The sequence below is a fragment of the Megalops cyprinoides genome, chromosome 16 (assembly GCF_013368585.1).
Source record: "Megalops cyprinoides isolate fMegCyp1 chromosome 16, fMegCyp1.pri, whole genome shotgun sequence".
NCBI classification, from domain to species: Eukaryota; Metazoa; Chordata; class Actinopteri; order Elopiformes; family Megalopidae; genus Megalops; species Megalops cyprinoides.
In genome coordinates this window covers 7,478,215-7,502,536 of record NC_050598.1, presented here as the reverse complement: position 1 = coordinate 7,502,536, position 24,322 = coordinate 7,478,215, and the positions used below count along the sequence as shown (strand labels likewise).

The 24,322-nt window shown below is 44.3% G+C and overlaps 2 protein-coding genes across 2 annotated transcripts in view; one reads left to right on the top strand and one right to left on the bottom strand.

The window, feature by feature from the left end:
- The window catches only part of col4a5 (collagen, type IV, alpha 5 (Alport syndrome)), a 57,414-nt gene extending 53,026 nt beyond the window's left edge, over positions 1–4,388 (bottom strand). Inside the window, exon 1 of the mRNA XM_036547739.1 lies at positions 4,143–4,388. Coding sequence (XP_036403632.1) covers positions 4,143–4,235 — 93 coding nt within the window. The 5' untranslated portion in view covers positions 4,236–4,388. The remainder of the gene's footprint in view (positions 1–4,142) is intronic.
- Positions 4,389–5,950: 1,562 nt separating this feature from the next.
- Positions 5,951–24,322, top strand: part of col4a6 (collagen, type IV, alpha 6) — a 101,830-nt gene continuing 83,458 nt past the window's right edge. Inside the window, exons 1-3 of the mRNA XM_036548467.1 lie at positions 5,951–6,012; positions 6,179–6,307; positions 6,484–6,529. Of these exons, the coding sequence (XP_036404360.1) occupies positions 6,297–6,307; positions 6,484–6,529 (57 nt within the window). The 5' untranslated portion in view covers positions 5,951–6,012; positions 6,179–6,296. The remainder of the gene's footprint in view (positions 6,013–6,178; positions 6,308–6,483; positions 6,530–24,322) is intronic.

Here is a 24,322-nt window from a genome sequence, read left to right as displayed (position 1 = left end):
TTGTGGAAACCAGACTCCAATTTCGTGGAGTTAAACCGGGAAGCCCCTGGGATACATGAGCAGAGATGGCGTCAGGATAGATGCTGGAGTAAATTTATGACAGCTTGTCTCTCTTAAAGACCCACACAGTGGGACACAACCATTTCACCTATATTTCTATCAGCATTCCCAACAGAAATGAGATTCATTCGAACTACTGTACTCCCTCATGGCACCACTCTCTCCTTCTTAATGTAATCCTGACTGACTGCCCGTTATTCTCTCTAAACAAGTCTTTGCCAATAACATGAGTTACATTATCATACCCACATAATAAAGGTTTTGTTTTTATAGCTGTTCTTGCCTTTGCTTCCACTCCGGCCTCAAGTGTAACACCTCAAGTCAGCACTGGGGGTGCTCTAATGCAGGGCTTTGTCATTAACAACAGATCAATAAAGTGTTAATTGTTATCGGCCAACTGTATTTTTAAGTTCTTGATCATTGTTGTAATGCATTAAGTGTGACTCAGACGTAGCTACAACCTACATTACTCAATGACCAAAGTGGTGAATCATACAACATATGCTGTGCAGCTTAAGGTTAAGCTAGCTAGTGTGAAAGTTTTAGAGTGACAGAAACAACCAAACTGCAGTTAAAAGGCACACGGAGGAGGAAGCTCAACCCCAGTCTGCTAAACATCTGAGCACTTTTCACCTCACAACTGGAGGGAAAAAAATCAGTCACCTGTACACTGAAAAAGCAAAACGCCACACCTCTCCCTGTGCAGTAATTATTGTGATGCTCTCGGAAATTAGACTGCAACAATCTGAGCAGAGAGGAAAATAATGTGAAAATCTAGTGGAACTTATTGCACTGGATGATCGTCAATTTCTGCTGTTGGCAATTTGGGTTTCAACTTCGTTGTACAATACTTTGGATCCCTGCTTTACAGCATGTGGTCTTCCTCAGAAGCTGTACTTCCCACGCTATTCCACATCATCTCCATGCACATCCTTTCACTCAGGGATGACCTTGCAGCTGTGAGCTTTCCCAAAAGCTCATTTGGAGCTCAGAGGCATCTCCTACTGCACATCCAAGTTATGTTCAACCATACAGTACAATAATGTGGATTTCACACTGCAAAAGTTTCGCATGCCCTCAGGTTCAGTGCCCACAATTCCTGCTGAAGAACTACTAGGATGCCCAATAACAACATAATTCTTCAATGTTATGTGATTCTTTAATGTTATTTGGTCACTGTGCTTTTTGATTCTCTTTTCTATGCCTCAAGAATAGGAATCTTGTTGTTCAGCATTTCAGTTTGCCTGTCCTACATTCACAGAGGATGCAGAGATCCCCACCAAAAGGAAAGGCCATGACTACTGTACTGTACCAATAATGGACTTGGATTTGTTCCTGGTGCAAAAACATGTTAATGTAATGTAATAATGCAATAAACAAGTGTGTAATGTGTATTTGTGTAATAATATTATAAGCACATGTGAGTTCTGATATAAATGTGAGAGCGTCAGCACAAAACCACAAATGACACATCCACAAACTTCCTATTATCTTTCTTGCACCCATTCAGTTTACAGTCATCACTTAGATGACTGTGTTGCACAAACACACAATATACATTTTCACAGAAACATCTGCACTGATGTCAACTTCTGTGGTTGGCCAAACATCTGATAACAGCAATGACCTATAAAACCTCTATCAGTGCACTGCTATGTTTCAGTGACTATAGTGTATGAAAAATACATTAGTGAAAATACTGCTCTAAGGACTTACCTGGTAGGACTCAATTTTCTTCACAAGTAATAGGGCAGTTTGTTGGGTTAACTCCTCTACTATGGCAAAGATTTTAAGAACTAAAATAAGCAGGGTGGAGGAACTGTTAATACCTAGTTACAAAGGAGAGGGTATGAGTATATTATTTCTCTTATGCACACTCTTCATCAGTTCACCTGTCACTGCATCATAAATGAGGGACTTATAACTTGTGCACGTTCTTCCAGAAATGATTGCCTGCCTCCTAGCTTCAGGGTCTCATCTGGGTAAACTCTCCTGAGCAGGCTAATCTGTGGAGGAACATGGAACCACTTCCACTGTGTTGTGCATTTATGTGAGCATTTCACGCGTCATTCCAATGGACAAATGGGACGGGGTGGTCTTTCGGAGGAAGTGGACTGAAAGGCCACTGAACAATGGGCTGTGTCACAGTCACAGTCCCCACGTCGCCCCTTTCTGGGCTCCCCTTTCTGGGCTCCCCTTTCTGAGTATATATTCACAAAGGGTTACATGTGGCTTTGAAGGCCCTCGCTATTCCCTGGCAATGTGACAGGGGCTGAACCCCTGCTTTCTGTCGAGGGGGTGGGGACAGGGGAGATTGTACCACGGCACAAAAGACTGCCCCACCCCCCCATACACACACACCCCTCTTCAAGGAAAGAGTGGACATCCCTAAAGCCAATCTAGGGAAGAGCAAGGCCAGTGAAGGGGAGACCTCTTACCAACACTGTTGCTGCAGATTGGTTATGGGCATGTCTCAAAAGTGCACGTTTCACAACCTGTGCTTTGCATCTGTTAGGTTGCTGTGAATATAGACCATCTTACCACCTCAATTATCTTACACATTTTTCTTTTGCCTTCCATTTATCTTCACTAGGAGAAGCTTACATCTGACCCCCTAAAGCTAAGGCGGAGCATTGCTTCAGTGGAACCTGAAGTTTGTCTTCCACTCATATGCCCTTATTCAAGTTACATAAGTGTTTCTTAATTTTCTACAAACATGCTGGACTGATTTGCATAGGTATAGGGTAGGTGGGTTGTGAATTCCTGACTCTTTAGATGACTTTCGATGTCCTTTTCTGAAATCGTTCACTGCCTTGCAATGGGAACAGTTACATTTTCAGTGCAAGATTTGAGTTAAAGGACACTATCATAAAATCAAGGAGAGAGAACAAACACTTCTTGTACGGTCTACTTCATTTTAGATCAGCTGATTCTTGGAAAATTATGTTATGTCTCAACGTTTACACCAGTATTGCTGTGTGATGTGATTATGCTGATCTTCTGAGGGTGAAAACGTACATCTGAGCGACAAGATGTCTTAGAGTTGGGACATGACACAAATGTCCGATTTATGATGTGTAACGGCAGGATGCAGTCTGTGAATGAAGTATATTTTTCATGGTATTGTTTTTAAAACAAAATTCGTAAACCGAATATCAGATTTAACACTTCAGGGCGTTTTGTGGAGCACGGCACTACCTTAACTGAAAAAGAAAATTAAATAACTGACCCGTAATTGGTAGTGTGTGTTCCAAGTGTGACCCAAAGAGTTCAATACAAAGGTGAATCCTTCGCAACGCTGCAAACTGGCTCAGAGTAACTTCTGAGCATCACCTTAGGGAAGCACATTTTTCGTGTTCCTTTCACATATTACTATGTTGTAAGGCACGGACTTCCGTCACTGAAACGGTCGTACAGTGCATCCCCAGTGTGTATGGGAATCCGTCGGGAATGTATTCGTTCCTCTAAAAAACCCTCTTATCCCATTAGGATCCCTCGACAGCTAATCGTCTAAACTGGAAAGGACATTCTTTCAGCCTTGTTATAATTTGATAAATTACACCAGATTACAAAATATCTTGCCATTTAAAAAGACCAAACAAAAACAAACAAAACACAATAAAAAAGAACAGAAACTGGCAAGTCGGCATGTTTGTACAAGTCTCCGTGCAGCACCTACCTTTGAAAAATGTGCGCTAGTTGGTTGCATAGCTCTCCGCTGTCTGTGAGCGACAAGCAACCATAATCAACTACAAAACGAACAAACGCTAGCAAACGCTGGACCCTTATCCAAAACATCGAAAGACCGCTTTAATAACCATGACATTAATAAAAATGTAATGATATGTATAAATTCAATTTACCGTTGCCCTTTAACAGGCGCAAATGTGTATATTTATTAATAGAACCCCAGAAAAGCAACACTTGTATGTTATAATGTAACCACACTATTTATAAACTTTAGCCTGCGGGAGACGCGTATGAGTGGGATCCCGATCTGCTACTGAGTTCAGCTGAAACAGTTACCAATCCTTTAAATGCAACTAAAACGCGAACAAATGAATAAGTGTAACTGTACTCACCGCTGCTTCCGAATCCTGAACCCCGGTGCACAGGGTTATGAGTATCAGACCCACGACGAGGTTTTGCAGACTCTTAACGTTTTTATTTTTCATTTTTCTTAAGAATCCGCCTACTCAACATTGACACGTACTACTTAAAACACATGTGAGACTTGTCATATTCTTCTGTTGACTGAGCTATAAAATAGAACTTTTTTTGAAAAGTAATAAACGGATTCTTTTAAAGCCTCCAAGCTATCCAATACTGGGACCGTTCCCTTCTGCAACCTTAACTAACTTTTTCTCTCTCAACTTAACCTGCCAACCGGATCTACCTTCAGATGCGAGTATCAATGCGCGGAGGCCATATAGTCCCTAAAGGTTCCTTTCCTGCAAAACTTATTTTTAGGAATACATATCTTGCACAATTTACGAAATAGGTTTTACATACATTATAATTTTGGAATATTTTCTGCACAAATGCAAAACTCTTTGCCAATACAGACTCATAATTAAATGGAACGGACTATCTGGGCGGATTTGGACGTGTCACTGTTTTCAAAGTTCGACCAGGCGCATCTCTACAAAGGATGTATTGCCTTTAGGGTTTTAGGCTCATGTTTTATGAAATGAGTTGAGTTTTTAGTCCGCCTTTCTGATTTATTTTGTCTAGACACAATTTCCACCTTGAAACAAAATATACGCATAAATATCTAAGTGTATATTAAAAGAAAGTTTAAGTTAATTTAGTGTTATAAGGGAGAACTGGAATGTGTTGAATTAACGTTTTAATACCCGTGCCACACATCCGTATAAGGTGTGCTTATTGGCGTCGCAAATTACAGACACAATAAAAAAGCAGTGACAAAACTATATTTTGCATTTGAATGAGACAACCAGTGTCCATTGACGCTGTAAGCGTCACTGATACCCCAGCTTCATTGAGAACCGTATTTTACCAGAAATAAATGCAAGTAACATTGTCCCATTTAGATGACCATGCAAGAACAACCATGACGTAAACGGTCTGTTTATACTGTAGCCGTCGGACAACCCTCATTTAATTAACATGTTTAAGTTAGCCATCACAAACCTTACAACATGTTGGCATGCAGACTATCTTTAAAAGTTTTTTTTCCTTTTCATAACCAGATCAGAATCAGAAATACACAGACGCAACTTTATCACTTAACAGTAAGGGACTTTAGACTTCGGTCTTTAAAAATGTAAGCGAATCCTATATCATACTGCAGAAAATAGGATCTTATTTCCCTTGGTGACAAAGATTGGTCAAGCTTGTATCAAAATGAAGATAACACAGACGCTGCCGTTAGTCAGCAATACACTTCAGGGTGCAAGGTGGGTGTATGTCACATATAACATAGGAATAATAAAAAAAAATTCTTCAGAACTTGTCTTGGTATAAAGTCAGTATGCAAAAACTTGCTTTCACGGTTATGTGGTCATTCCAGTATTAATATAGGTAGGCCTACCCTATATTAAGTAATTATAATCTGTCCATGTTTACAGAAAGCGATGACAACACGTAAAGCGAGCTAGTTCATTCGTTGCAAGTAAATTGATTCGACAAGTAATTTTGAAGAAAATCGGGGGTCGCTGTGGCAGCCCTTATCACTTTTGATTGTCGATTTTCGATTTTCTTTTAGAGCAACTGAACAAAGGTATATGATCATATGAGTATATGTAAAGTAAACGTATAATTTTAAGGGGGCACATGAAGTGAGATTACAAAATGCCATAGGTGTGGAACGCTTCTATCATGATTGACATGTCGAAGCCCCACCCTCTCTTCGTCTAATGCCGACAAATCTTGTTGCTGTGCGTGGAACCAAGTCGGGCAGGGGAAGAGCTTTTCAACTACCGAAGTTTTGTGAGTTTAACTTTATTCTTTCTTTTAAGGCACCACAATATGAAATACTTTATCTGCTTTTGGGAAAGAACATGGCACCTACCAATGTGACTACTGCATAGCCTAACAGCGTCTCCTATTTTAATTTCTTATCTTTTCTCTGCGCTGCTCTCCGTCTCTCCCGAAGTGGATGCACCGTATAGTGGATTCTTCAATGAGCGCTTTTGAAGCCGCAGGCACTGGCTCGCTGTGAAGAAGTGAGAGCGCGGCAGCTATTACCTGCGTTTTCCGAAAGCCGAGCAAAAATGAAATTCTGGTACGTGTAACTTAATTTATATGGATTCATTTATGGTAGCGTTATGGTAGCGTTATCGGTCCAACAGTAGCTTACTAGACTAAATAGCGGTAGATCGCATGCCGAGTGCATGGATGTGAAATTGGTATTATGAAGAACAGTACTGGAAATATTTTTTGTTATTTTTTCGTTTGCAGGATATATATGCTTGCTGTAGTCTTGGCCATCGAGTCTACGCACGGGGTAAGTTTGATATTCGCGAATGAGACCGAGATTGTACAGTGAGGTTCACTTTAGCAATCATCAATACTGTGTAAACGGGTGCGTCTTTTATGAACGCACCTGGAATCAAAGAGCAACAGGCATAAACGACTTATAAAGTTAACAGAATTATTGTGTGTCCACAGTATTGACTCATTTTAATTTGAAATTGTTACATCATTGAAACAGAGTATTTCTAAAAGTGTTCCGAATTGCACAAGCGGCCCGTCTGCGGAAAAAGAGACGTCCACGATCCTCGTCGCTTGAATGGTGCCATGTTGCATGTTTAATATTATCGCGGAGTGTGTTAGCATGCTGTTGTATTTATAGTAACTGGAAATGAGTTTCCTGAAACCGGGTGATGGCACAGCACTCGACAACTAACAGTTCCGGGACCCGTAAGCGATCTATATGCTCAGACAAACCCTAGAGACGGCATCAAGAGACAGAACGCACATTGATTTACAGTGTTATCATGTGGGTGTAGTTTACAAAAGTAGAACACATTGTGAATACAGTGGGTTTGTGCCGACATGTAAAAGATTAGCGCCACTCTGTGACTGGACCGATAAAGTGCCTTTAGTTGTTTTCTTGCCAAAAGAAGCTTTTACTCCGCAGTTCCTCACTTGAATTACGTACCATTGTAAAATGCGAAACGATGAAACTAGGTTCACTAGCACAACAAAGCGTGAAGTATTCAGGTTTTCCCATGCACGTAGTCACTGTACTACATTAAATATACAATTGCGACACATTCGTCTGAAAGCTGTTTCTACATTTCTACAAATTCGATATCAAAATGATGATGTTGACATTATAGTTTATACACATGTCCCAGACCACTTCTTTGAATTTAGCTTTGGACCTACAGAAAAGTTTACCTCCACAAGTGATGTCATGCATTTGGAGCATGTGTCAACTTGCCGCCCAGTTGGACCTCTTCAAAAACTGTGGTCCAATGACAGTTGATAACCATACCCCTTATGCAAGTAATGTCTTATGCGTTTCCTTTACCACCACCTCAATTTCACATCGCCTGCAAGTGCATCTTTTTTAGAAAATGAAATAACCTCTCTGAGATTGATCCATCTTGTAAACATGGATTCCCTGAGGGGACATGGAGAAGAAAATGCATATCTTGAGGGAACAGCTTATGTGGGAAGACCAGGATCCCTGTCTTGAGGGGGTGCAGTCACTGAAGTGACCAACATCCTTATCAAAAGGCAGTGAGTAGTAAAATGTAGCTGAGTCATTCCCTCTATATAAATATTTTTGTCTCCATTTCCAGTCAGGGGCTTCGTACCGGACACGTTTGGCTTGTGGCATGTTTTTTTCTGTTACACTCATTTGAAAGGCAGAGGCCACATTCGTGATGGTAACTGATAGAGTTACTGATAGAGTCTTGTTATTAGTTTAAACATCTTTAAATACTTAAGGAGGACACTGTTCACCCTGGACCCACAGGACAGTCTTTGTCACTGCCTACCACATCCTCACACATTCATCCTGAATGCACTGCAGTGTCTTTGGGGTTGTGAAGCACAGCCCAATGAGAACACACTCCAGGAGGCTTTCAGGTGTTTGTTTCCACATACCCATGATGCATTGCCCTCTCTGTGGGCATTGGAGTGGCTATGGTTTGCCTTAGGGTCTTACTCATCCTCCTCTCAGGCTGAGCACTGTGATACTCCACATGCAGCTGCCTAACTGCACAGGGTTAATGTGTCCACTTTCCTGGACAGCTGACAGACAATCACCTTTGGGTTTGGGGATACTTTGGTGCAAGTATCTCAATTCCCATAAATATTTGATGGACAGTTGGCCTATAGTATATCAGTTTTATCCTTAGGTTGTTTTTATATTTGGGTATATTCTATACCCAAAACAAAATGTGTGTATTTAATGGCATTCGTATACAGATAGGGAAAAGCCGGTAGACTAAAAATTAAGCTGAATTATTTATCTATATTTTATGTTCTTTTGTGGCTTTAATCTAAAGTTTTACAGTGTACACTGATAACAATGATAAAACAACATTTCTTGAATTAACATTTGTGATTTAGTAAATGGACACTACTGGTGTATTGCATTCACATGTTTCTGTCCCTGGAGGTGCCTGGGAAAATGTTTAAGGGAATGAAGATATTTCCATGACAACATGCAATGGTCTGTTCTGTCCAAGTAATGTCACATGGTGGCTCTTCATTATGACATCATCAAAAGCCGAAGCGGAAAGGCAACTGGCGCCAGGGATTGATGCATTTTCCATAATGAAACCTGGCATCCTCCACTCCTCTTTCGCCTTGCTAGAGGGTTCTAGCAAAGACGGCTCTCTGTTGAGATGCTCATAAATATTCCCCAACAGGCAGGTCAGGAATGTGTTTTAATGCTGAATGCTTGCCAGTTACGCTGATTGCGTGCATATATATGTACGTGGTAGTTCTTAGAAGTCAGTCAGAGTTAATGAAGATCCATGAGTGCCATCCTTCACTGTAACTGGGATGGACCTTGCAGTGGGACATACGGAGAGACCAGTAACTCTGTGGCACAGGATCGGCCTCTGGGCCAGCCCTGAGAGATCACTGCTTGTGCTTGCCCTTCTTAACTGGGTTTACCCAATATGTTGAGATGACAACATTGGGATGTCAGGTTTTGGTGCAGTTTCTCACCCATGTGCTATTCCAGTCTCTGTCCCTTGTGAGATTTGGTCACAAGTCTACCACACAGAGTGAGGGAAAATCCCTCTTTTGGCTAGAATGCCATTATTTTGGACTACTGATGAATGCTTTGTACATGCCCAGGTAGGGGTAGAGGAATGGTAAATACATTCAAATTAAATACAATGTCTTAAAGCACATCTGCAGAGACACAGAAGAAGAGCTATCAAATTTCCTTTGTAATGTAAATTGCATAGCAGTGGTGCCTGATTCATTAGCCTGTTGAAAATCAAAGCTTCTTTGGGCATCTTGTAAAAAATAAAAGTTGTTTACTAACTGCGTGTCCTGTGTGCAGTTCGCAAAGACAAGATGCCTTTAACTACTGTAGCAGGTATAGTTTGTGCTTTATGAGAGCCTGGGGGTCCTGGTGCACTCCCCTCTGTTTTTGTGCTCTTGCTTGTATTCATGCAGTGCGCTGCTTGTGGGGGAGTTGTCTTCATTTTCAATGCTACTGTCAGCGGAGGCCGCGGAGGCCCATTGAGAGAGAGAGGCCCTCCCTGAGCCCAGCTTGGTCGCGCTCGTTAGTGCTGCATGATCACATTAACATAATGCAGATTTCTGGACACTCGTCAGCAACAGCTTGACTTCCAGAAGCATCTGGGTGATCTCATTCTTATCATTCCGACGGATAAGGTCTTAAATCCTCAAAACGCTGGATGAGAAGAAAAGGCTCGGTCTGAAATCTAAGGCGCTGATGCTTTAGGCGATCAGCGTTTTGTGCACTGGAGTGATGGAATCTCTCTCCCTCTGTCTCTGATAGCCTGCACAGATAGCACCCGCTCTCAGTGGTGTGGGACTTGAGGTGAAGTGAGATGGTAATTCCTGAAATCCCTGAAACAGGAGCTACCCCTCATTTCAAAGCTCTGGCACCCCTGCCTCCATGGAGAGTTTAGCTGTGGTTTTCTGACTTTGCGCCCCACCCACCCCCAGCTCCCATGTGTGCGTGCATGGATGTGCTCATTTGTGTGTGTGTGTGTGTGTGTATGTGTGTGTGTGTGTGTGTGTGCATCATGCGTTTGTGTGTGGTGTGTGTGTCTGTACGTGTGTGTGTGCACACGTGCATGGTGCATTTGTGTGTGGTGTGTGTGTCTGTACGTGTGTGTGTGTGTGCACACGTGCATGGTGCATTTGTGTGTGGTGTGTGTGTCTGTACATGTGTAGGTGTGTGATTGTGGGAGTGCTTCCGTGTGTGTGTGTGTTTGTGTGTATGCTAATTATGAGCATTACATAGACAGAGGTTTGTGAGAGGCCTACAGCTGCTCAGGTGCAGTCTCCAGGGAGAGAAAACAAATACAGAGAATGCTTCAGAATTAAACCTGCACTGTGTGGGTTACCAGCTGGTCTACATTTGCACACTTCATGCGATGAAGTTTAAGTATTTATTGATCAGCATTATACATATGAAAATTTTAAGTGGTACTTCAGTGGTATATCTGAAGCTACACTTTATTGTTGGAGATGTTAATTTTTCCCCACGTTGTCAGTCTTAATCCCCTAGCAGAGGTGCTCTGATCTAGAACCACAGCAATAGCCTCAATTCAATTATCTGTGTAGCTTTCAGTGTTCAAATTGCAACATAGTTGTAAACAACACATTCTGGCTGCTTGCTGTCTGCTGAAGGCTAAAGATTAAGTGTTTTAATGAAAATCATAATGTTGTGATCTTTTTGCAGCAATGCCAGTGTTACAGCAGGGTGTGTCCAAATGCAAGTGTTTCGCAGGGGGTTGTTATACTTGACATTTAAGGATGGAAATTAAAGAGCATTCTATTTAGACATTTTCTTAAGAAATATTTTTATTTTTTAAGAAGTTAGTGATGAAACAGGAAATGATCATTTATTTAATTTATGCCACATGCCACTGTACTTGGGATACACTTGTGTTCTATTGTGATGGAGGTTGCACTAAATAAGAGTGTCTGCTAAATGCATCTAATCTAATCTAATGTAACGTAACATTAAACTTTCTTTCCTGTGTTTTAATGCCAATATACTGCAGGAGCCATCAAGGCCCATGACATGATTAAGGCCAGCAGGACAGAGTTAAGGTTCTTAAGGTGTTAATGAGCTGGAAGTGGATATACTCCTTGCTCTTTTTTCCCCCTTTAATGCCAGGGGTTGCGGCATGTTCCCCAGGTGTGGGATCAGAGGTGGCGAAGTGTGTCATTTCACAGCCGTTTCCTGCCCTCCCTCCAGACTCATAATTCACGGCTCTGCTCTCTATCTCGGTATCAAAGCTCATCATCGCGAATGGCAGGACATGTTTTGCAGAGTGTGTTTAACAGAAGCCTGCAGCGTTGTTCTGCAAGGCTCACTTTGCTGGAGGATGAAAAAAGGAAAAGGAAAGAGAAGAACTCAAGGATTCGGTGTTGATTTATTAGATCCCCTGGCCTAACTTGTGTTGGGTGGTGACGAGACAGGCCAGAAGCCTGTCTTTAGTGTCTGAGGGAGTGGGGATGATCTGGCATGATCGTGGCTCTCCTCCTGTCTTAGTGTCAGGGTGTGGCTCGCAGGGAGGCCCCTGGAGCTGGAGGTTATCTTCAAACGCAGCGAAGTGATTCATGGGTCTGTGGCTCGTGGGTTTGCAGTGATGGACGCCCCGGCACACTGCAGACGCTTGCGGAGAATAGCGGAGCGCTGATGCTGCTGATCGAGTCATCGCAGCACCTACAGTGGGTCCGCGCTGTGCTGGCTAAACTGATAGCGGAATTGCCTTGTTATCTTGTTAACGAGGAGTTTTCCTAGATAAGTAATGCGCTTAAAAATGCGCATGCACACACACACACACACACACACACATACGCACACACAAAGTCTGTGTGATCACACTCTCTTACACACATCTTCCTTTCAGGACAGATGGAATACACACGTGTCCAAAGTTTCATTTACAAATCCAAGGGAGAATTTGTGAGTGAAATAATGTCACTTGTAAACTGATGCTGCTGCAAAAAAGAGGTGGATGTTCATTGCTGAGGACAAGAAACAGACTTTTCAACAATAGACTGAAACTGATAAACTGGGCTTTTAACCAGGAGGTTGTAGGTTCACTCCCTGGGTGGCGCATTGCCAATGTACGCTTGTGTGAGGTGGTCAACCAGAACTAGTTAAATAAATACCCAGCTGTATGAACGAGAAATGTGTAGAATGTAATTTTATCACTTTAATGCCATGGAATTTGCCTGTGTATAGTTCTTAGTAACTATACCATGTAAACAATGTGAAGTCTTTGTAGGATCTGAATAAAAGTTAAATTAATCTTTGTTTAAAATGCCTTTAAATATGGCTGGTCTGCCCCTCCAAATGGTTTGTAAAATAGACTAATTGTACTTTAAGTACCTCCTATCGAGATGAAATTTATGTCTTGGGCCTTTAATTTCTTGTAAGTGTGCATAAATACTGGACCTTAATATCAAAGCTGTTCCTCAACATCATCTCCTATGGCTGGTTTTTTTTGGGTGCGTGTGATTTAGGGGAAGGGGCACATGGGTAGAGACAGCAGCACAGAGGGTTTCACAGTGCAAGGCATCTTAAGTAGAGGGGGGGAAGCCGGTGGTCTTTCATAAAGGCCCTCCTTTACCGTCCAAAAAGAGACCTCATGGGGAAAGCCTGACTAATGATGGCCACAGAGGACAGTAAAGAGGGCTTTTCACACACCGTGTCAGAGAGAAAGAAGAGGCGAGAAGACTGGGGGGAAGACAAAGCACAAGGAGCTGTAGGTTAAAAAATGTGTATGTTCAGTGTAGCTTTATGCTGCTGTCCTTTACATCGCTTGAGTGGTCTGGCACCACAGTGTTTCTGTGCTGCCAACAGCAGGGTTTGAGAGAGAGAAATTAGGGAGGAGAACTGAAGAGGGAGAGAGGGACAGTGAGAAAGAGGGAAAGGGAACTTTCATCAGTGGCAGCAGCTGAGTCTTCTACTCCCGCCATTTCTGTCACAGGGGTGTCACAGGGGTGTCAGGGCAATAAGGCTGGCCACTTTGGGGAGGGGTTGTGGTTCGCCCGCTCCCCCTGGGTCTGTGCATCTGGTGCCTGGTGGGAACTGAACACATGAGCTCACTGTGGCAGGGTGCACGTCTAAAATTTTTTCCCAGCTGGCAAATCAGAGGGATGTAGGCTGTCCCAGAATTCAAAGTGTTTATAGGAGTGAACTGTTTCAATTGTTAGTCCAGGTCTTTTATTTAGCATATATAAATAGAATAACATAGTAATATATGATAATATTATAATAATATAGAGTATGATACAATAATTCATAGATTATTGTATTTATATTGTATTATACTCTAATATTAGTCCAACAGCTTTGTTGTGTCTTTGTGGCCCCAGATTAGTGTTGAGCTCTGAGAGAACATATACTATGGAATATTCATCCAGCAATATTAATAATCTAAATGATAGGATCATTTCCTGTTTGATGCATGTGAACACTCCAGTGAGCAGCTGTGTATACACCGTGTGCTCTATGGGACTCCAAAGGGAACCTAGCGGGTTGATAAGACAAAAAAATGAGATGGCCGCTTATGTCCGGTTCCTCCACGGGCCTCCCTGCCCTCTCAGGACATGGGCTACCCTGTGCAGATAATAGGGGGGTTCTGCTTTTTGCACCCCCACCCACCCCCCTTCCTTACCTCCCACCCACCCGCAGTCTCCCCATCCCCTCTGTGGCAGGAATTCCAGCGCTGCTTGGCAGAACTTGTCCGCCGCTCTTCCACCGCTGCAGGTGTCACCCTCTGGAACATTCCAGCTGATGGCCGCTTGATTTGTGGTTCTCCACCCAGATTTGCCTAGCCTGGGGGGGCGGGAGGGGGATGGAATGCAACAAGAGGCCCGCTAACCCCCCCCCCCCCCCACTTCCCCCCCATTCTCCAAACCAGCTGAAATAAGATAAAGTCATCCGAGAAAGACAAACTCTGGGCTTTGAAGTCAAAACAGATTTAAACGCTGGAAGGAGCGCTGAGTTAAGTGTGTGCTTGAAGCAAAGATTGGTTCAGTTGTATGATCCGTGTTTGTGCTGTTCTTATGAAAATCGAAAACTGCTCCAGAGCGCACGACAATGCTTTTGAACACCAGACTGTACCGTGTATGAAAAGCCCTGCCTAATGTTTGATTTCTAACTTTTTTCCCCTCTCTCATCTTTTCTTCTTCTCTTCAAGACTCTGTCAATGACACTAAAGATTCTAACTGTCATTTAGTGCTAGTGGCAGCGAGACAGTCAGCTGTTGATCTGCTTTTCCAGTTCATTTTAAAATGACCCCAGGGGTGGGTGGGAGGGGGTATTTGTAGATTTAAGTAGTCCAACTGTCCTGGCACTGATTCTACTGTTAGGTTATCGGTTATGACTCCATACTTAGTATTATACTGTGGGGATCTGCAGCTGGCATCAAAGAGAACCCTCACTGTGGCCCAGGTCACCGATGGATTAATTCAGGCCACCCCCCCATATTGTGCACTGTAGACACACCAGAGATGCCCTCAGACCAGGTCTTCCTCTGAGGGGCCGAAGTCACCCTTCTCACTCTAATGGTTCTGTCAGTCTCGGTCCTCCCTCAGATCAGGGTAACGGCGGGCCGCGCTGTAAGCACATAACGAGAGTTTAATGTGTTCCTCCTGTCGCCTCTTGTTGAAGAGTGTACTTTATTACTCACAGGCTCTGCTCTGACACCTTGTGAATGGGCCCTAATGAGCACCACATGTGGATAGGCCCTGCCAGAGCACTCTGCCATGTTACGCAGCTACAGCAGGTGTTCACTGTGAATCTACAGCTGTACAACACTCTCATTTTATTGTCTGGAGCTGTACACAGAGCTGTGCACAGGAAACCTGGTACCCCACTTCTGGCTGTCAAAGACCGTCCCACAAGGTTCTTTTGTGTGAACAGTCGAAATTAAGACGCAGAACTGTGGGGAAAGATGTCCAGGTGCTGAAACTTTTACCTTGATTTTTTTCCAATTTTATATCTGTTGTGGGTTCATTAGTAAATACGCTCCCTGATTGGCTGATTAAATCTGAGCATCATCCAGATTGAAATTCATAAAGTAAGGATGTGGCTCAACATGCACCCACTTGAAACTTCAGCCCAAGTATTTTCATTCATTCTACTTGTTTTTTTTAGGTAGACTTTGTGTGATTTCCTTCAAGCAAATCTCCACATAACATTTACATGGACAATTGTGTTTAGGCATTTAGCAGACGATCTTGTCCATATTGACATTCACAGTGCATACAGTAACGCAGATGAAAAGATTGATAAAACTATCAATTTTTGTACCTATTCTTACTATTCTTGCAAGCTGCTCTCAATAAGAAAGTCTGATGTGTGTTTCTTAACTTACAAAGTAAAAAGTTCCAGTTTCGTAATGCTCTGATTATTGACAGAGTGCCAGAATGAATTTACCAAAGTGCCTTTTGTTTCTCACCTGGCTCCCTGACATTTTCTTTCTTTGGACTGTGATGAATAGCGTTGGCTCACCTGTGAAAGCAAGAATGCTAACAACAACATCAACCTTGCCCATAAGGTTACCCTCAAGGTTAGACTGACCAGTATTCAAATTGTAATCGAAAGAATGTCATATATTTTTCCTCCTTGTGAAGAAGGTAACTGGGAGGTCAAGGACCAGCAAGCACAAACGTGAAGGTTTGGACAGGCAAGCGGAGTAGAGATGGCCCCATACATTCCTTCTCCTGTGCGGATAGGCCGTCACAGTTTATCTTCTTAAAGAGCTGGAAGGGCTTTTATAACATCAGCTGGAGGCTGTTTAAAGTGGTCTGTATCTCTTCACGGGCAAGGTGAGGCCTTGTTTGTGGAAGTGTTGTCTTAGCCTGTTCAACGTGCCTAGTCTATCACAGTCTAATGCCTTGGTCCCTCAAGCGGTTTTCTTTTGCCTCTGAGGATTAATGCTCGCTTGTCTGTCTCTCTGTCTTTTGCTCTTTCTTCTTTCCTCACCTCATTTTTTTGTCTTTCTTTCTTTCCTCCCCCTCAAAGCTCCTTCTCACATTACATTATTATATATTTGCTTAGCAAGACACCATTATCCTGACTGACTTGCATGGCTTACATGCCGTCCATTTACGCAGCTGGGTATTTACTGAAGCTCTTCAGGTCTGGTATCTTGCTCAAGGGTACAACCGGCTTTGTCCCACAGTACAAGGGAATTGAACTGGCAGTCTTTGGTTTACAAGACCTTTGCCATACCACTGCTCCTTATGGTGTCTTTTTGTCTTGGTTGTGCTTTTTGATTTTGGTTGCACCCAGTGTCTCTGCCTATTGCTTTGGCTGTTCATGCCACCCTGTCTTAGAGTGCCCCCCAGCTCCCCATGAGACATCCCTCTCTCACCCTGTTCTCCCAGTCTTGACTGTGCTGTCTAACTGTCCGCCAAGCAACTGCACTGAATCCAGCCACATTGCCCGCAGCCCACTGTGTCTTTTCCACTCACATATTATTTTATATGCAGCCTGCCCCCCTGGATTCCTCAGCAGTGGTGTTGGCCCTTGTTGCATGCTTTTTCAGATTGCCACGCGAGTTGAAACACTGTTCGACGAAGCCACATGCAGTAGAACTCCACCTCGCCTCTCTGCACAGAAGGTCTCCATTAACATCCTCTTGAAATCTCACTACCACCTTAAAGGGGTGGCAGTGAGATGAACTATAAGGAGATTACATGTGTTCAAAGGAAAGAAGTGCCAAGTAGGTGTGTAAATTGACTGTAATGTCTTTCCAAGAATGTTTCCACAGAATTTCTCATCAGGCTGATAATAAATTATGGGTGTACACCCTTGCACACACACATACACACACACACACACACACACACACACACACACACACACAGATCTGTTACCTGTGGAAATTGGCTCAGAAATGTCTCTAGCCCTCCAGCCCACTGGGGTCACTCTGTGAACATTCGGAGGACGCCGAGTTATAAAATCTGCAATCGGACCGTGGGTCTGCAGATGCAGGCTGGTTTCCAGGTCAGTTCCCGATACATAGCTATCCCTGGGCCCCGGAGCTGGCGCTAACGACCCCGGCCGCCGCTGGGTTCCTGTCGCTCCAGTGGCCATCATTAATGAGCTGGACAGATGGCCATTGTCCCCCCGGCTCGCACAGCAACAGGGCCTTGTTTGTCAACAGCGTGCATTTGCCTCGGTCATTTATTTCGCCGGCCCAGCCTATAAATAGTCACCTGCTTGGTGGCACAAGCGGACAGGATCGAGACAGGGTTCGGAGTGTGGCCGCCACGGTCGGAGCATCCAGCTGTCCTCTTTCTTCAGCAGCTCACTCCATTTGCCCCTGTGGGTGTGCGTTAAGGATAAAGTTTATCCTTTAGCTATCCACCAGCAGGTGTCTATAAACAGTTTCTCATGAGCAGGGGGGATATCTTTGTCACGTGATCCTCTGTCTACAGTTCACATGGACAGGCCATCCTCTTCAGGTAAATATTTTGAAAAATCCTCAATAGCAAAAGCTCCACTGAGTGGGATGTGTTATTTTGCCACTGGGAGGATAGAACGGTGACAGAACTGAACTCAGCACAAAGCAAGTTTTTTGTCTCAAGGTAGAAATTTGTGAGCTCCACATCTGAACCCACTCAGTCTTAAAACAAATCAGAAAAGGTGGTCTTTAAAACAGCTTGTGCATGTATGCAGAGCAGGGCCTGCCTCAGATTTTAGCGGCTGTAACTGAAGCTATTGGAATCAAAGTCCTCAGTGTATTGTAAGATGAGCATCCAGCGGCCAAAGAAAGCTGAGACCGTTCCTTTTCCTGGCATGCCAGCTCATGAGCTTGAGCGTTTCGAGAGAGCGTGAGAGAAAAGGAGAGCTCCTGTCTTGGTGGAGAGAGAGAGAGAGAGAGAGAGGCATTCCTGTGCAGCCCATTTTGTGACACACGTAGGCCTGAGCTGAGTCCTGGCACTCGGCAACTGAACACCCACCACTGGCGCCAGAAGCATTTCAGCTCCTTGTCTTTCTGCAACGGCGGGTCACCTGAAGAGATATCAAACCTGGCAGGTGACCGCTCTCACCTTCAGCTCATTAGAGAAAAAAAAGATTATCACTGAAATTACAGAAAGAAGCACAATGTGACCAGATGCTAGAGGCTGACGTGGGGTCGATTGAGGGGGGGGTTGGAGGGGGGTTGACTGTCTGTGATTTATCATGATTTAAATTCTGCCTCCCGGTGGAATTTCCGACCCTTCTTCCAAGAATGATTTCACAGGGACGTGTCTGACGTTTAACAGGGGCGCTGCGGAGTTTGTGACCTCCTGCGCTGAAAGGGTCAGGCCTGTTTACGGTGCACTTAAACTTTCAGCGAGGTGAAATCCAAAGACCTCAAACCTGGCGAGATGACTCATTTCGTTTTTTTGTGTTTGTAAAAAGAAGAAAAATAACCTTGCTCAGCTGCAGCCATGCAAGCAGGGAATACTCTCAAATTCCTAATTAGGTTAGTGGGAGAGTGACGTGTGACTGAGTCAAGTTCTGGTCACCGGCAAAGAGGGAGGACCTGGATGACCTCACCAGAGGTACAGATGTCTCAGTTGACTGAGAGATGGGACATCTGTTCAATTTTGTACTTTTCAACTTGTTCTACTATTACTATTGTAATGGCAATTCTTCAAATCATTATTCTTACTACAGTGATTTGCACTCCAAGAGTATAATGACTGAATACCATACAATTACCTTAATTACTGATTAAAACATTTTCAGAGGTTTTTTAGCATGTCAAAGCTGGCTAAAATATTTCTCAAATTCTTCTCCTGGACCCCTTACTTCAGCAGGTGCTCCAGGTGTGTAGAAATGCACTCCCAAGCAAATTGGACCATCCCATCCACAGATACATTTCTGTTTACATTTTAACTAGGAATTCCATGTCGTATTCTGGTGACAACCAGCTAGCTTTTCTCCACCTTCTTTACTGATTTAAGTGACTTGAACAACACAGCCACGTGATCATTGGACAGGAGGCACTGAAGGAAGGAAGCAGACTGTGGGTCTGTAATAGTACCTGCACAGCACTGACTGCTCAGTTGTGCTTTGCCATGCAAGACTTGTGAAGGGAGGCTGTTACCCGTATCCAATGTGCCTGAGAGTCCAAAGTCCAAACCCAGCAGATTAACCCAGTTGAATGACTGGGGCCCCCTCGGCCCTAGAGAGAAACCCCAATTCCAGGGACTGTGGCCATTGTTCGATTTGCCATGCATGGGTTCAAATGGTCTTGCCTCGGAGCGGCCTTCTGTTCCCGGCTTCACTGTCTGTTGCTGCGGCTTCAGAGAACCAAGCCAATCCATGTTCTCTTGCACATTTTTTATTATATGTCTGTTTTTGGAGTATTGTGTATATACACATATAAATCATCAAGTTGTTGTGTTTTCACATTACAATAAATATGGGTTTTAAGGTTTTTCATTCAGGTAGCAAGTCTAACTTTGCACATTAAGTACTTCACAGTATTCATGGATTTCCCTTTTTGTAGGGATCTCAAGAAGCCATCTCCTACAAATGGTCAGGGTGTCTTGTATGTGAATACAGTGAAATACATGAATTGGTCACAGTCATGAGTAAACTGTTAGCCTGTGTATACTGGCCACAGTGAGAAGGTTGCTGCACCTGAGTGTACCTGTCCGGTTCCGCATCAGCTCAGAGCTGCTCGAAATGGCCATATGGGTGAATTACTGCAGATATACCTGATCCTGGATCTGTTCCAGGACTGTAGGAGTATGACTACCATTCACCTTGAGCTGTTGGGAATCTCCTCTAGGGAAATGCTTTTTTTCTGCTCTGCTGTTTTAACAGAATGAAATGGTTTGGGGAAAAAATTAAAGGCGCTCAAATGGTGAAGTATATGTCAATATGAGAAACAGGCAACCTTTAAATTGCAAAGAGGGGACATTTTATGAGATTATAGCTGGCGCAAGGCAGACTATTGCTCATGCAGTTCTCCAAAAACCAAAACATGCAGAACAGCCACTAGGCTTGTAGCTCCACTCAGGTGTGCCTGACACATTTTGATCTCAGTCTTCTATGAGCAGCATTGATTTTTCCAACTCCCGTTTTAAACCAGCACATACATCATCCAGTCTGTGCTTAAGTGCATCCTGCACTGGCTGTGAAACAAAGCAGTGTAGGCCTGGTTCTCATCTATTTGAAACATTTGGGGCCATAACAGCCAGGTGTTTGGAGAACAGCTTTTTCCAATCATCAGAACACGGTTTCTATTGATGAACGGTCCACACACCGTGGCTCCTTACCGCAAGAACAGGCACTGCTGCCCTCTTTATGGGGGGGTCAGCTTTTACATACTCTGCTCTGCTTAGAATTTTGGCAAGTGTGTGTTAGCGGTAAGCTGTTTCCTGTTATTCTTACTGTATATACTGTACTTTACTGTTTGTTTGGAAGGTTCGCTGAATGTTTACTGGAGTATAAATTGTACACCAGTGTGCACAGTATAAATTTATAAACATGTGTGATGTCTTATGTACATGGGAAATCAAGCAGGAGAACGACTGTTTGTGTCTGCTCCAGAGGACATTTTCATCAAGGTAATGCGGGGATTTCTTGGCCTTTAAAAAGTGCCTCATGGAATCCAAAGAATGGCTGTATTTATCTTATCTTTGAAACACGCTTCTTTGGATTGGAACCATTCAGTTCTGATCTTTCTTAGTACTGCAGTAATACGGAAATCAACCAGCACTTGCAATCAGGGCAGACGTTCCATGTGCAGAGGGGACAGTGTGGAAAACATCATTTATTATAATGGAATGCCACTAATTTTTTTAATTATATTTTTATCACAGCATAAATTTCTGAGTCCTGTGGGAGTCCTGTAAGGGGGTTTGATTTGGGCACACTTAGGGAAGTCTTTTGTGTCAGGCCATTAGAATCAGTGTTGGGACAGGTTTGTCCCCAGGGGATCCCGAGTGGCTCAGTCAGCTAAGGTTCATGTTCTGAGAGTGCTACAGCTCAGACACAAGTGTGAGTCTAAGCCATGTCATTCACCCCCAACGACTTGAAATCCATTGCAATTGAACATTGGGTTTGATTCACTAGGGGAGGGTAGGTTTGGCTGTCGCCCTCAGAGCATCCTGTGACCCGTCAGATGCCTGCGAGCTGCTTGGATGAAGTCAGGCAGATGCTTCTATCTGAAGTTTTTTCTGTTGGTGCACTGTGGGACATGCAATGTGAAAAAGGGTCATGTTTGATGTGTGTGCACTCCGGGACGTTGTGCTCTGCACTACTCCGTGAGCGCAGAGGACATCGTGGTGAGGCAAGTCTCGTGCAGATTCCACAGATTTAGGAGAGACAAATGGGGGAAAATGCAAGCCATACAGAGAGTGGTTTGTCCCACCCACTGAGTCAAAACATTTTTGAAGTCAGATGTCTTAATGTTGCTACCAAGGGGACCGTGTTTGCTCTGCGCTTTGAAGTTTTTATGTATCCACAGATTATCTACTCAGGAAAATGTTGTTACTCATTGACTTAAAAAAAAACGAACGAAGGTTGCACGTTACTGGTTAACTGCGTTTAATGGTCCATTGAACAGCAACACTAAGGGTTTCTGTCCACTCCAACTGACTGGCAAGGAGGTTGGCCAGCGGTCTGCAAGTCCCTCTGGTCCTCTAATTTCACAGCGCGGCTCTCAGTTGGGGTAAATAGTGGGCTAGCAGGCGCTGTGCCTAATTAGCCTGACTCGTGCTCTGCGGTGGGATGTAATTGGTTCCTGATGTGCGCGGCTTCCCCCGTCCCGCAGCCCTGTGCCCGCTGAGTAGTGGTTTCCTGTGGGGATGATGTAGGGGAGAACTTCACAGCAGGCGGTTTCGGAGGGTAATTTCCCACAGCGCATAAAAAAGCCGGGCCAGCTGTGGCTTCTCAAACCACAGCGTTGACCCCAGCATAAGTCCCATTCCCACCTCCCTGTGCCACAGGGGCACCCAAGCTGAGATTGATACCAGACCGCGACAGTGATGTGATATAGCACATTAGCGATCTGTCATAAGGGGAATCAGGTGGTGTCTGAACAAGGGGAAAAACACAATCTGGATGTTTTTGTTATCACAGCACTGTTCAAGGGACTGGCGCATGTCCAGATGGGGTTGGTTCTGCTCTGTGTGTGCTGTTGTTTCTGCAGTTTTATTAGACACACTTTGTACTCTCACTCTGGAAGTCAAAATGGATAAGAGTGTTGGCTGAATGACGAAACGTAAATGAAATGTTAAAATTGCTACTGCACGGTTAAATAGGAATTGTCTGCTTGGTTTGTGAGCGGCACATGAGTTATGAAAGAAAGTGGTATTGAGGGGAGTGGTTGCTGTGGAGATGTGGTGTGTGGGTTGCACTGATTTATCGTTCTGGCTGCCTGGGTCATCTGACATCAGTCTCACCTTGTACCTGGTGGTATATCTGTCTCCTGTCTCCTCACCAGCTAAATTTATTAGTAACTTTGCCAGCAGCAAGCAGGAGCAGAGGTGAGGTCTCCCCCTGACAGAGGGCAGTTCCTGCTCTGGCATGTCGTTGATATAGCTGTGGAAGCTTCACGAGCCAAAACAGCTGCAAACCAGAGCCTCACACTCACATCAACCTTTTTTTTTATTTTCTTTAACAAGCAAGCAGCAACCAGCTTTATTAAACAGATCATGTCGAGGTCCTCCCTGACAGTTATTTATTTACATTCCCTGTATCTCAACTGTGGAACTTGCAGCTATCTCTCCCCTCTGAAGCCGTGTCCTTCGGCAGGATAGGATGGGAAGGTTTTCTTGGACACGTGTCCAAGCTCCCTAACTGTCTCTCCACACCCTCCCTAAAGCAGCTCTGTATGTATGCACTCCGTCTGGGGCGGGGGGACTCCAGACAGCAGGACAGCATTTGGCTACCTCATTGGAGGTCTCAGCCTCCCCCTGTATCCCTCTCAGGCTCCCTCTTCCCTAGCATGGCCCTGTGATATTACTCCAGCTTTCAAGTCCTTCCTTCACACGCCCCAGCCAAGTTCTGCGCATATTTTGGGTATTAGAGAGAACCCGTATTGAGGAGAAAAATGGAGAACGAGCCCAACCCCCATGCTGACCTCCCGTAAGAAACAATCTGCCCCTTGCAGAGGTCTTAACTGGTGCCCCTTTAAGCCTCCCCCCGTGCTTAAACACGGAGTGGACGGTGTGGATGCTTATGCTACTCTGGGAGCTTTCCGTGTCAAAGAGTGCACCACGGAGCAGGGAATGTCTGAAAGAGGTCCTTTTATTCAGTCCATGGTTATTATGATTATAGCTTTTTCTGGTTCAGTTCAAGTGTTTCAGCGAAGTGGGGTGTTGGTAGTAAACCACATGGATGTGGTGTTCCATAATACCTGTGCACGTCATAACAGCTGACCGCAAGTCTGTGCGAGCGCAAATCAGAGGAACGTGCAGTTCTCAGAGACATAGAAACCAAGCTTTTGGAAACCTAGAAACCAAGCATTTTACTCAGAGCCCACGCACGTGTAGTGTACATGAAAAACGTCCTCAAAAGCATGAGTGAGACATGATTCCCTGTTCTCGTCGCACATCCGAATCCAGTGGTCAGCATCATTACCAGTTGAGCTCAAGGTAATTTTCCCCTAGCTCCACAGGGAACAATGGTAGCAAACTGGAGTCTTGGGCAGTGACCTCACCGCTGAATGTACTGTTACCTGCTGCTGTAATGTTACCAGCTTTACTCACAGAAGCTGTTACTTCCAGCTCTGCCACCCGGGTCGCCAGTGATGCGGTAGGGGTCTGCCGCAGCAATGGAGCAGATCCCAGCCCCAGGTGAGCGATGTGACATCGGGAAGCGGAGGAATGCGGGGGCTGGGGGGACAATGGAGAGAGCAGTGAAAGCCAGAGAGGAGGTGCGGCTCCTCAGGTACAGGGCGGAGGAGGCCATCGCTGAGACACGTTGCCTGGAGCCTTGATGTTTGCCTTTCCTAATTCCCCTCCTTTCACCAGAGGAGCGCTGAGAAACGACATGCCCTCTGGACTAGAAACACAGCAGCATTCCACAGTCTCAGTGGAGCTGCTGTGTGTTTGTAGATTTTGTCAGTTTTTTTTTTTTTTTTTT